We start from the raw sequence: 12,694 nt of genomic DNA on the forward strand, positions 1-12,694 counted from the left end.
TTCGCCAAACATTGCATTAGCAAATGCGGTTCCCATCGATCACATGCGCTCCTCTCTCTTATCCAAACTTAATCGTCAGAAACGGTACGTACCGGCCGAATAAGCTCGTCAATAGTCAAAGGATGGATGGGCTGCACAACGTGTCATCACGTGCGATGGATAACGCGTTCACTCCTCCCCAATAGCAGTTCCAGTTCTCAACTTTCAAACAAGCAGTTCAAGTTCGTCGTCCGCAACGCCACGGACGCGCTATAAAAGGCAACACGGCGAGGGCGCCATTCCTGCGAGTTCAGTCTTACCAAGCAGCAAAAGAGGGCGCAGTAGCTGGTCTCTCTAACGACAAAGCTTGTGCCCGCGGCAACGATGGCGGCTTGGGGAAGAGGCAATGCAGCGGGCAGTAAGGCGATTGTCGCCGGCGCCGCGTTCCTGTGCGTGGCCGCGATGCTCCTGGCGGCCACCCCCGCGGCCGAGGCGGGGGCGACAACGTACCTTGTCGGCAACGCCGCCGGGTGGACGCGCAACGTCGACTACGGCGGGTGGCTGGCCGGCAAGACCTTCCGCGCCGGCGACGTGCTCGGTACGTACCTCTCTCTGCAATGCACGTGCGAGTATAGCCTTGGACAACTTATCCCGATCTGACCATGCCGCGTGCGTATGTATGCATGCGCAGTGTTCAAGTACAACAGCACGTTCCACGACGTGGCGTGGGTGAGCAAGGGCGGGTACAAGAAGTGCATCGTGTCGCCCAAGGGGTACGCCCCGGTGTACCGCAACGGCTACGACGCGGTGGCGCTGCCCAGGGGCACGCACTACTTCATCTGCGGCGTGCCGGGACACTGCAGCGCCGGCATGAAGCTCGCCGTCACCGTCTACTGATCATTCGATCGTCGCCCACCTCCGGACTGCATCGAGTGGCGTTGACCTTGACGTCCTACGTCGCGCTGGCGTGTGTAATTTGTGTGTGCTTGCATTGCGATTTGTGAGTTTGGCGTATGCATCACATGGAATGAGTAAACCTGGTGTTTTCTCTCGTAATACGCCGATGCTTAAACTTCTCTCGCGTGAGCTTGTCGTCTTTCAAATTTCCAAAGATACTAAGCTCACTTAAAAGGAAGCTCTTTGGTGCATCCATGATCGTACCACACCCGGTTTTCTCCTCCGGAACATGCGCGTGGTGATTAGTATTTTGGTCGCCATTTCTTTATACAAACTCCAATTTAGGCATTGTTTGTATGAAGAAACGACGACCAAAATACTTAGATCTAAAGTTTTTATGTACCTTCTCCGATTTGAACCAAAATACAAGTTTTTATGTGCCTTCTCAAAATTAAATTTGATATGAAAACAAATACTTGGATCCTCCTACTTAATTACTTATCAATTTATTTTTATTTTTTTGTTTCTGTTTTTTTTTCTCCTAAAAGATGAGTACTCGCATACTTATATTCATAGGATAGTTAGAGAGGCTTCCACACCTTTAGTGATTGACTACTTAGTAGTGGGAGAGCGGTCCTATAAAATATTATTTGGGGTTCGACCAAGCAAGGAGTGAGGAGCTCTCAATATTTTTGGTGCCCCGTGCGTCCCTTTGAAATGTAATATTTCAACCAGTCCTTCCATTTTCTCCCACAATATTGAACAAGATTAGTTGTTCATGACATACTAGTCGTTTACTATTTTACTTGTTACAATGAAAACAAAGCGTGCTCAATGCTTATGCGAGAAAACAAAATTGGTCAAGTTGAGTCCTAACTTTGAAACAAAGTATGATGTGACCCATACTTTATGACTTGAGAGTTCCACCTATACTTTCTACTTAGCTAGAATATTTTTGGCTAATCTCTATACTCACTTTTTTAAGCTAACCTAACCAAAAATAGTCTAGCATGTACGATTGAATACCTACACTTAACAATCAACACTAGTGGTGTGGACGACCCTACAATGATCTAAAGTAACAAGTATAGTAGAACTCACCCCAACTCATACATCTAATAGGTAACCTCTATTATTCCTCATTTTTTTTATAGAGAGACCATGACAATGGGAGATAATCACAAGACTTTTCCCGAGCTAGGTGAAAAATTGAACAAAGTACATAAAAACATTGACCGGACACTGTGGGGCTAAGAGCAAGTGATTCCCCTATACAAATACAAAACTATCACACCTAAGAAAGAATGTCAAATAACCACATGATTGCATAATAACTATGAGATAAAGATCATTGCGCAAGACTCTACACATGCAAAAGTAACTTCCCCCAAGCTTAAAACTTTGCGAGAACTAAGCTCAAGAAAATTATGAAATGAAAAGACAAAATGCGGTTTATTAAAGGAGAGTATGTGAAGTGGTTTACCTCCCCAATCCTAAAATTAAGCGACAGTAATAAACTTTTACCGTTGAGGTACAAATGACCTCTCCTTTAATGGACATGTACCATTGCTTCAACGAAATTTTGTTGATGTGGCCCAGTGGTTGCCTTTCGATAGAACCTGCTAAAAATGTTTTATTCTCTTGGAAGTTTTCCATTTTTTATAGCACAAAGGGTTAGATCACAAGTGAGTAAAACAGTCTCATAAAGGCAGGTTCACCCGCCTAACCAGCACAATTAAGTTGATAAAGTAAGTCTACGAGGATATACTCTCCTAGGTTGTATGTGAAGTGCAAGTGAGAGAAGATATATGAAACACAAGTGTGCAGCCTCCTACGCGCTTAAATAAAAGCGAGATCCCATTTAAGGCGAGAATCTCACTACTAAAACTTTTATTGAGCAATGTTCAAACTGGAAGGCAGTATCGGGTGCTTGCTGTTGAAAATTGTAGAACTGAAGCAGCGTGCGGTTTTTTATACGGTCCTCGCACTAGGTCCAAGCCTATGTGAAAATAACACATGAAATAAAGGAAGTGATTTAGTATACGAAATAAAGTTCCTATACCTAACCAAGCAAAGAGAATAAAAGAAAACATAAAGTACTACAGAGGATTATAGGCTAGAGAGCTTGGAAGGTAAATACTGAACATTAGAATGCAAATGAACGGTTAAAAAGTAACCCACTGATCTTGGCTCGTCAGAATTAACAAAATGATGGGGTTTTGACATTGCTATGAGCGTGGGTACGAGCATCGGCTGGCTACACACTGTCGGCGTTCTGGATACGGGGGTACCCAGACTTGCCTGCATGCGGCCCACTGCGCGGCTTCATCGACGGCCTCGTACGACCCAGCTTCATCAACGACAGCTCAAGACCCTCGCTAGGCGGACGACGCCAAGACCCCCAAGGGGATCGGCCTCCTCAGGCTGACTCCCGAGGGGCGGAGAGTTCTATGCAAGGTGCACCTCACGAGGCTCAGCTGACGTGAGCCATGACGACCAAGGCCAGGCGGGCGCCAGGTGGGCACAGAGTACTAGTTTCCCCTTTGGTGCAAAGGAGGCAAGCGGCAGGCGCGGAGTCCCGAGAAATCAGTCAAATGTTTCCATTCTGGTGCAACAAAACCAAAACCGCCAGGACGGCAGGACAGAGGTCATCACTGAGCCCACCGCAGCGTCACCACCAGAGGCTTTTTTGCAGGCGAAGACCACTTTAGTCAGGATAGAATGTACTTCCCGTCCCCCTTCAAATCTGGCCGTTGTGGTATCCCTTCCCGCCAATGTTTGGGAAGAGGACCAAGGCCACTATAAATAGGACTTAGCCACCATCATAGGGGATAAGCTCATCCTCACCCAACCACCTCACCAGCTCTCTTGAGCTCAAGAACACCTCATCTGCTGAGGCCAGTTCATCCACTATACTGGTTCATCCTCAGCCCTTCGAGGCAACCCACCAAAACGCTGGAGTAGGGTATTACACCGCAAGGTGGCCCAGACCAGGATAAACTGTTGTGTCTCTCTGTCCCTTTGAGCTCGACGCGCTAGGCTTTGAGAAATCGCGAGTAGGCAGGCTGGATAGGTTGAGATCTCCGCACGCACCCTAGAGTTCGAACCTATCAAGGGTTTGCGGAACCCGACATCTGACATTTGGCGCGCCAAGTAGGGGTGCGTAGGGGATCCGCTGCTCCGTCCGTCACATCATGCCGCCGGCTTCAATGGCGGGCACTCCTTCGTTGACTCGCCCGTTGCAACGGGTGGAGTGGACATCTAAGTTCAAGCAAGAGATGCCGCCACGCTACGAAGGCGCGGCGGACCCGAATGGCTTCCTCCAGGCGTACGAGGAGGCAGTCTGGGCGGCCGGCGGAGACGACAAGGTGAAGGCCAACTGGCTCCCCATGGCCCTCGTAGGCGCACCGCGCGCTTGGTTGCTCAACCTGCCGGAGTCCTCTGTGGCCTCTTGGGAGGAGCTGTGCGCCCTCTTCATAACGCACTTCGCGGCGCCGGCGCCTCCTATCATCGTAGCTCTCCTAGGTGGCTCGCAGGCACCACCCTCCGACCGGCACATGAAGCAGTTCTACCGCCAAGCGAGCGCCGCCCTGGTGAGCTCGGGGGCTCCTCCGGGTTGGGCGGCGCCTAAGGACGATCTCGCCTTCGGCCCAAAAGATCATCCAGGGAGCAAGGCGGGAGCAGGCGCGCTCCCGATACTCTGGACCCCCAGCACAACGTGGCAGTTACCAAGACCCTCATCGACGATGGATCCGGCCTCAACGTGCTCTCCGCGGAGGCATTCAGCCTACTGCACGTGCCCCCCGACAGGCTCCGCCCCACCAAGCCCTTCTTCGGGGTCGGTAGTAGCTTCACCAGCCCCCTGGGGCAGATCCGTCTCCCAGTCACCTTCAGGACCCGCAACAACTACCGCACCGAGCTCATCGACTTCTACATCACCCGAATCGACCTGCCATACAACGCCATCATTGGGTACCTCGCCCTGGCCAAATTCATGGAGGCAACTCATCCAGCCTACAACCTCATGAAGATGCCAGGTAGCAATTGTGTCCTCACGGTGGCAGGGGACACCAAGGATGCGCTGCAGGCTCTCAAGCTCACCTTCAGGTCTGCGGCGTCCGCGCTGCCTGGCGAGAAAGGGGGTCATGAGGCCCCAGGGGCAGCACCGACCAAGAAGAAGCAGTTGTTCTCCCAAGACCGAGACAAGACAAAGCAAGTACCGGTTGATGAAGATGGGGCGTCGAGCGCCACCTTCACCATAGGAGCTGGCCTCCCTCAAGACCAAGAGAAAGCGTTGGTCCGCTTCTTGCGCGCCAACAAGGAGGTGTTTGCATGGGAGCCCAAGGACCTGGTTGGGGTTCCAAGGGGAATAATCGAGCATCACCTACAGGTATGCCCAAATGTGCGCCCAGTGAAGCAGAAGGCCCGCAGACAGTCCACCGAGAAGCAGACATTCATTGTACAAGAAACCCGCAAGCTGCAGGATGCTGGGGTCATCAGGGAGGTACGGTATCCGGAATGGCTAGCAAATTCAGTCGTCGTCCCCAAGAAAGGAGGGAAGAAACGCATGTGCGTTGACTTCACCAACCCCAACAAGGCTTGCCCGCAGGATCCCTTCCCGCTTCCTCGCATCGACCAGATTGTTGACTCCACCATCGAGTGTGGCCTGTTATGCTTTTTGGATGCTTTCTCGGGCTACCACCAGATCAAGATGGCAGTGCAAGATGTGGAGAAGACGGCGTTCCTGACCCCCTACGGGGTGTACTGCTACACCTGCATGCCTTTCGGGCTGCGCAATGCCGGGGCTACCTTCCAGTGACTTATGCACATCGCCCTGGGTAGGTAGCTCGGGAGAAACGCTGAGGCCTATGTCGATGACATAGTGGTGAAGTCTCGGGAGGCAAATACCCTGATTGAGGATCTAGAGGAGACATTTGCCAGCTTACGCAAGGTGGACCTATGGCTCAATCTCATGAAGTGCGTGTTCGGAGTTCCTTCAGGCAAGCTGCTGGGTTTTCTAGTATCGCACACACTACAAAAAAAGACACATCCGTGACATTTTGGGCCGAACGAATTTTTTTCTGTCATACTTATGACACTTCGATGACGATAATTGTGACAAAATCCGGTATCATCATAGTGTAGGACCTTGAGAAGAGGTGTCTAGAGGGGGGGTGATTAGACACTAAGTACCAAAGTTGCAGTTTTTAAGTTTCTTTAAATTTGAGTGGAGTTTAGGCACAAGTTTAACATTCACAACACATAGCAAGCAAGCATGCAAAGAGTATATGAGCAGCGGAAAGTAAAGCATGCAACTTGCAAGAATGTAAAGGGAAGGGTTTGGAGGATTCAAACGCAATTGGAGACACGGATGTTTTTGGCATGGTTCCGATAGGTGGTGCTATCGTACATCCACGTTGATGGAGACTTCAACCCACGAAGGGTAACGGTTGCGCGAGTCCATGGAGGGCTCCACCCACGAAGGGTCCACGAAGAAGCAACCTTGTCTATCCCACCATGGCCGTCGCCCATGAAGGACTTGCCTCACTAGCGGCAGATCTTCATGAAGTAGGCGATCTCCTTGCCCTTACAAACTCCTTGGTTCAACTCCACAATCTTGTCGGAGGCTCCCAAGTGACACCTAGCCAATCTAGGAGACACCACTCTCCAAGAAGTAACAAATGGTGCGTTGATGATGAACTCCTTGCTCTTGTGCTTCAAATGATAGTCTCCCCAACACTCAACTCTCTCTCATAGGATTTGGATCTGGTGGAAAGAGGGTTTGAGTGGAAAGCAACTTGGGGAAGGCTAGAGATCAAGATTCATATGGTAGGAATGGAATATCTTGGTCTCAACACATGAGTAGGTAGTTCTCTCTCAGAAATAGGATGCTGGAAGTGTAGGTTCAGTCTGATGGCTCTCTCCACGAATGAAGAGGAGGCGGAGGGGTATATATAGCCTCCACACAAAATCTAACCATTACACACAATCTACCAAACTCGGTGGGACCGAATCGTTAAACTCGGTCAGACCGATTTAGCAAATAATGTGACCGTTAGGGTTTTCGGTGGGACCGAAATGCAACTCGGTGGGACCGATTCGGTTAGGGTTAGGGCATAACGTAATCTCGGTAAGACTGATTACACAAACTCGGTGAGACCGATTTTGCTAATTAGCTAACCAGAGAGTTGGTCAGGCAAACTCGGTTGGACCAATTATCAAACTTGGTGGGACCGATTTTGATAATGAGTCAACCAAAAAGTTTGCATTGTAATCTCCGTAGTACCGATTGCTCAAACTCGGTGAGACTGATTTTGATAATGGACATACACAGAGAGATTACAATCCCATCTCGGTGAGACTGAGATCCCTATCGGTGAGACCGATTTGCCTAGGCTCCCCCTACATGTATGCAATTATGTGGATATGAAAATGGAAGCGTGTGATAGCATAACCATGATAGAGCAGGCAATGTGTTACATGTATCTTGGCTATATGCATCAGAGCAAAAAGTATTAAAGAGAATACCTTCATGCCCATGAGTCCTTCTTGCAAACAGTATGTACATCAGCAAGAATTCCTCATACACATGATTGTGATGCATATACTTACCTTGTAGTCTTGAGTTGGCTTAGGATGAAATGAACCTGTATAGACAAGGTTAGATAACACAGATACATCTACTAGCCAGAGCAAACAGAAGAAATCACAAGAATACCAAGACTGGGATGACATGTAGAGAGTGAGTACTAAGTACCACATTGGATTAGACATGTCCCCAAGAGTAAAGATATGCAATGAATTTAAATGATTTCTTTTCCTTAGATATCTTGCTCCCCCTGAATCTAACATGGGATACTGGGAGAAGATAGGGAACAGAAAATCAGAGCTGAAGGATATAAATGAACAGAGCTAATGCAAACTAATGCAAATAAGCACATATGAACATGTCTTTCCCCTCAAGAAGACATGTGGCATCTCTCCTCTTGAACACCAAGCATCTGGGATCCTTGATAAATACTTTCTACTTAAGTATCCTCTCCCCCTGGAGATCTCTCTCTCTCTCTCTCTCTTCCTGAAGGATCTCTCTCCCCCTATGAGATGTGATCTTTCTCTAAATGATAGGCTTTGATGTGATCTCTCTCTCCCTCTTTGACATCAATTTCCAAGAAGGGCTTGATAAAGATGTAATCTCTCTCTCTCCCTCTGGAATTTTTTCGTGAATGGGTTTGATCCTTGAGTCACAACATAAAGCAAAGATTAAAAATGTGATGCTTGTAGAGGACAAGATTCATTGAGTGGAGCTGGATCAGAAGAAACACAAAATAAGTGGCAAACTGTTTTTCCTGTTGTGAAATCGGTGGCACCGAGTGGTATGCTTAGGTGGTACCAAAAAATTTCAGTTGGACCGAAAATAACAAATCGGTGTAACCGAGTTCATCGCAGTGAAAACACTTGTCACCTCAGCTCACTAGACTAATAAGATCTCACAAAGATTTGCAAGGAATTTACTAAATGATATGCAATGAATTGGATGCAGAAAATGCAGAGCAAACAGAATAAAATCTAGATGAAGTTTTTTTTTGAAAGGGGAAACAAATATGCATGAGACAAATGCAAGAACACAGAAGAAAACACAAGGGGACTTCATCTAGAGATGGTCGACGATGAAGTCACCTATGTTAGAGTATATTGACTTAGGAGTCAAGTGAGATCACTTGATCATAGGTCATACTCATCGTTTAAGCTCAAAATGGGGTTGCCATTTTTCGTTTAAGCATCTTGATGTATTCACATCTTGTCGAGTTGCTTTAGCTCATGACTTGGAGTAAAGCTTCTCTAAGATGGAATAACATACCTTGGTTAGTGGTGTTGTCCATGTAGTTGAACTTGCGTGGGTTGCTCAAGGTTGATGTAGCTCATCAAGAATTTGCAGCACCACTTGGAATTTGAGTCCATCTACCTACATGGGTTAGTTCTTGCAAGGAAGAGCACTTGTGTATCCAAAAATGACAATCATGAAACTCAACATAGAATTTATCAAAGGATATGTTTGAATGGTTTCGTGCTTCCTTGTCTTTAGCCACCTTTGTATAGAGACTTGGTGATGTAGAGATTTCTCAAGATGTGAGTAGGTTACAATCTCATGGAGTTTGATTCAACCAAGTACCTACATGGGTTAGATAACATGCAAGATACAAATATATCCAAGACATAAGATTTTCATCATAAGAAAAATATCAAGGATTAGTCATAAGCTCAAGTCATGCATGTATCAAATGGAGTTTCTACTCCAAGTTTGAAGCATCAATGATGTTCAATTCTCCTCTTAACCTGCAAAACACTTTCTCATCAAGAGGTTTAGTGAATATATCTGCTAATTGCTTTTCGGTGCGAACATGCTTAAGATCAATGTCACCCTTAGCAACATGATCTCGAATGAAATGATGACGAACTTCAATATGCTTAGTTCGAGAATGTTGCACAGGATTATGACCAATTTTGATAGCACTTTCATTATCACAAAGCAATGGAACATGTCTCACATATATCCCATAATCTTTAAGAGTTTGGGTCATCCAAAGTAATTGAGCACAACATGAACCAGCGGCAATATATTCAGCTTCGGCGGTGGATAAGGATACCGAGTTTTGTTTCTTGGAGGACCAAGACACAAGAGATCTACCAAGAAACTGACAAGTACCCGAAGTGGACTTTCTATCAACCTTGTCTCCGGCATAGTCCGACTCGGAATAACCAACAAGATCGAAAGAGGCCCTCTTAGGATACCAAATGCCAAAATTTGGTGTATGGATTAAGTATCTCACTATCCTTTTCACGGCCTTAAGATGACATTCTTTAGGAGCAGCTTGATATCGTGCACACATGCACACACTTAGCATAATATCGGGACGTGAAGCGCATATATATAACAATGAACCAATCATAGAACGATAAACCTTTTGATCAACCGGTTCACCATCTTTGGTCAAATCAAGATGTCCACTAGTAGGCATGGGTGTAGACATACCTTTGCATTCTTGCATATTGAACTTCTTGAATAAGTCCTTAGTGTACTTCGTTTGAGAGACAAAAGTACCTTCCTTAGTTTGCTTGATTTGCAACCCAAGAAAGAATTTGAGTTCACTCATCACAGACATCTCAAACTTCTCCGACATTAGCTTCCCAAACTTTTCACTAAAATGAGGGTTAGTTGAACCAAATATAATATCATCAACATAAATTTGGCACACAAAGAGTTCACCATTAACCCTTTTAGTAAAAAGAGTAGAATCAATTTTCCCAATTTCAAAGCCTTTTTCAATTAGGAGCTTGGTCAAGCATTTATACCATGCTCTAGGAGCTTGTTTAAGTCCATAAAGAGCTTTGTGAAGTTTGTAAACATGATTGGGTTTCTTAGGATTGACAAAGCCGGGAGGTTGTTTAACATAAACTTCCTCCTCTATTTCACCATTTAGAAAAGCACTTTTAATGTCCATTTCGTACAAGGTGATATCATGGTGATTAGCATAGGCAAGTAAGGTGTGAATGGACTCAAGTCTAGCAACGGGGGCGTAAGTCTCACCATAGTCCATACCTTCGACTTGTGTGTAGCCTTGGGCGACGAGACATGCTTTGTTGCGAACTACTTGTCCATCTTCATCTTGCTTCTTGCGAAACACCCATTTGGTACCGATGATGTTGTGGTTGTTGTCGGGCTTCTCAACCAATGTCCAAACTTGGTTCCTCTCAAAGTTGTGTAGCTCTTCATGCATAGCATTTATCCAATCCGAATCTTCCAATGCTTCTTCGACCTTCATAGGTTCAATGCTAGAGATGAAAGAATAGTTTTCACAAAAGTTAGCTAAACGAGTTTTAGAGCGAGTGATTCTCCCGGTTTGAATATCATTTTAGATTTTCTCTATGGGATGGTCTTTAGCAATTCTTGCTCGAACTCGTGAAAGCTTTTGCTTGGATCTTCGTTGAACATCTTCTTCATCTTGTTCTTCTTCTTGGTCTTCTTCATTGTTGGCGTTGTCGTTCTCTTGTCGTGGTGGAGAAGGAGGTTGTTGACGTTCATCTTGATGCACTTCCTCGTTTCCTTCATCTTGGTGTGTCCCACTTGTGGATGCTTCCGTATCAACTCTTGGTTCACCTTGTCGTGAAGTAGAAGCTTCCACTTGGACAGACGAGGTACTCTCCTTCACCTCTGTTGGACGAACCTTGCCAATAGACAAGTCTTGGATTGCTTCTGAAGGATCTTTGTCTCCTACATCAATTGGCAATTGCTCTACTTGCGAGCCGTTAGATTCATCAAATTTCACATCTACCGTCTCTTCAACCTTTCGGGTGAAATTGTTGTAGACACGGTAAGTGTGAGAGTTTGAGCCATAACCTAGTAGGAAACCTTCATGAGACTTAGGAGCAAATTTAGAACGACGATGCTTATCAAGAATGTAGCACTTTGAGCCGAATACTCGAAAGTATCCAACTTGGGGTTTGTTACCGGTGAGTAGCTCGTATGCCGTCTTGCCGAGTAGCTTGTGAAGATACAAGCGATTTGTTGCATGACAAGCTGTCTCAACCGCTTCTGCCCAAAAGTGCTTCGGCGTCTTGTACTCATCAAGCATCGTTCTCGCCATTTCGATGAGCGTACGGTTTTTCCCCTCAACAACTCCATTTTGTTGAGGTGTGTACGTAGCCGAGAACTCATGTGAAATCCCTTCTTCGTCAAGAAAGGTGTCCACATTTGCGTTCTTGAACTCCGTTCCATTGTCGCTGCGAACCTTCTTGATCTTCACTTCAAATTGGTTTTGGGCCTTCCTAGTGAACTTTTTGAAGATCTTCTGAACCTGCGATTTATCATCAAGAAAGAACACCCATGTAAATCTGGAAAAATCATCAACTATAACTAGACCAAAAGAATTTCCACCGAGACTCTTGTAAGAGTTGGGACCAAAGAGATCCATGTGAAGTAGCTCAAGTGGCCTCTTCATGGTCATGATGTTCTTCACGGGATGCCTTCCTCCAACCTGTTTACCTTCTTGACAAGCACTGCAAAGTCTATCCTTATCAAATATGACATCATTAACTCCAAGGATATGATTCCCTTTAATAAGCTTGTCAAGGTTTCGCATACCAACATGACCTAATCGTCTATGCCATAATGAGCCTTTTGAGGATTTAGCAATGAAGCAAGTTTTAGGTTGAGCCTTTTTAGTGAAATCAACAATGTATAGATCACCTCTACACACACCGGTAAAGACCATTTTATGATTGTCTCGACGAAACACTTGGCAATCAATTTCAGTAAATAAGACATTGAAACCAAAGTCAGCAAGTCTAGATACTGAAAGTAAGTTGTACCCAAGAGATTCAACGAGCATGACATTTTGTATGGAGCTATCATGTGATATGGCCACCTTACCGAGGCCAACCACCTTACCCTTTGAGTTGTCACCGAAAGTGACATACTTTCGAGGACTATCACTATCAGCAAGCTCATGAAAGATGTCTTTATCTCCGGTCATGTGATCGGTACATCCACTGTCAAGGACCCATTCCTTTCCTCCTGACATATATCCCCGAAGATTTGCCATAAGACCAAAATGTCTCATTGCATCATCAAGATCGAAGTCACTATCATCATCCTCATCATAGTATCCATGTTCAACATCGTCATGTGGTGGATCAAATCCTAGAGAGGGTAATTCATTAGAATGATTTTGACAATGATCTTGTCTATGAATTTTTATAGCTTCGGAAATAATGTCACTAATAATACCAACATTTCCTTTGGCACGCATAAGGTTTGTAA

The 12,694-nt window shown here is 45.8% G+C and overlaps 1 protein-coding gene across 1 annotated transcript; it reads left to right on the forward strand.

Moving 5' to 3' along the window:
- The first annotated feature begins 284 nt into the window (after nucleotides 1-284).
- Nucleotides 285-1,159, forward strand: LOC123094634 (basic blue protein). The gene is made up of 2 exons (XM_044516596.1): nucleotides 285-577; nucleotides 671-1,159. The coding sequence occupies exons 1-2, from the start codon at nucleotides 364-366 to the stop codon at nucleotides 874-876; spliced, it is 420 nt and encodes a 139-aa protein (XP_044372531.1). The 5' UTR covers nucleotides 285-363; the 3' UTR covers nucleotides 877-1,159.
- Nucleotides 1,160-12,694: the final 11,535 nt, after the last annotated feature.

Source organism: Triticum aestivum, chromosome 4B (assembly GCF_018294505.1).
Source record: "Triticum aestivum cultivar Chinese Spring chromosome 4B, IWGSC CS RefSeq v2.1, whole genome shotgun sequence".
NCBI classification, from domain to species: domain Eukaryota; kingdom Viridiplantae; phylum Streptophyta; class Magnoliopsida; order Poales; family Poaceae; genus Triticum; species Triticum aestivum.

Bases quoted from the DNA above. Each gene is read 5' to 3' on its own strand.
- LOC123094634 (XM_044516596.1), top strand. From the start codon at position 364: ATGGCGGCTTGGGGAAGAGGCAATGCAGCGGGCAGTAAGGCGATTGTC. The intron at 578-670 runs GTACGTACCTCT...ATGCATGCGCAG, and splicing joins CCGCGCCGGCGACGTGCTCG to TGTTCAAGTACAACAGCACG.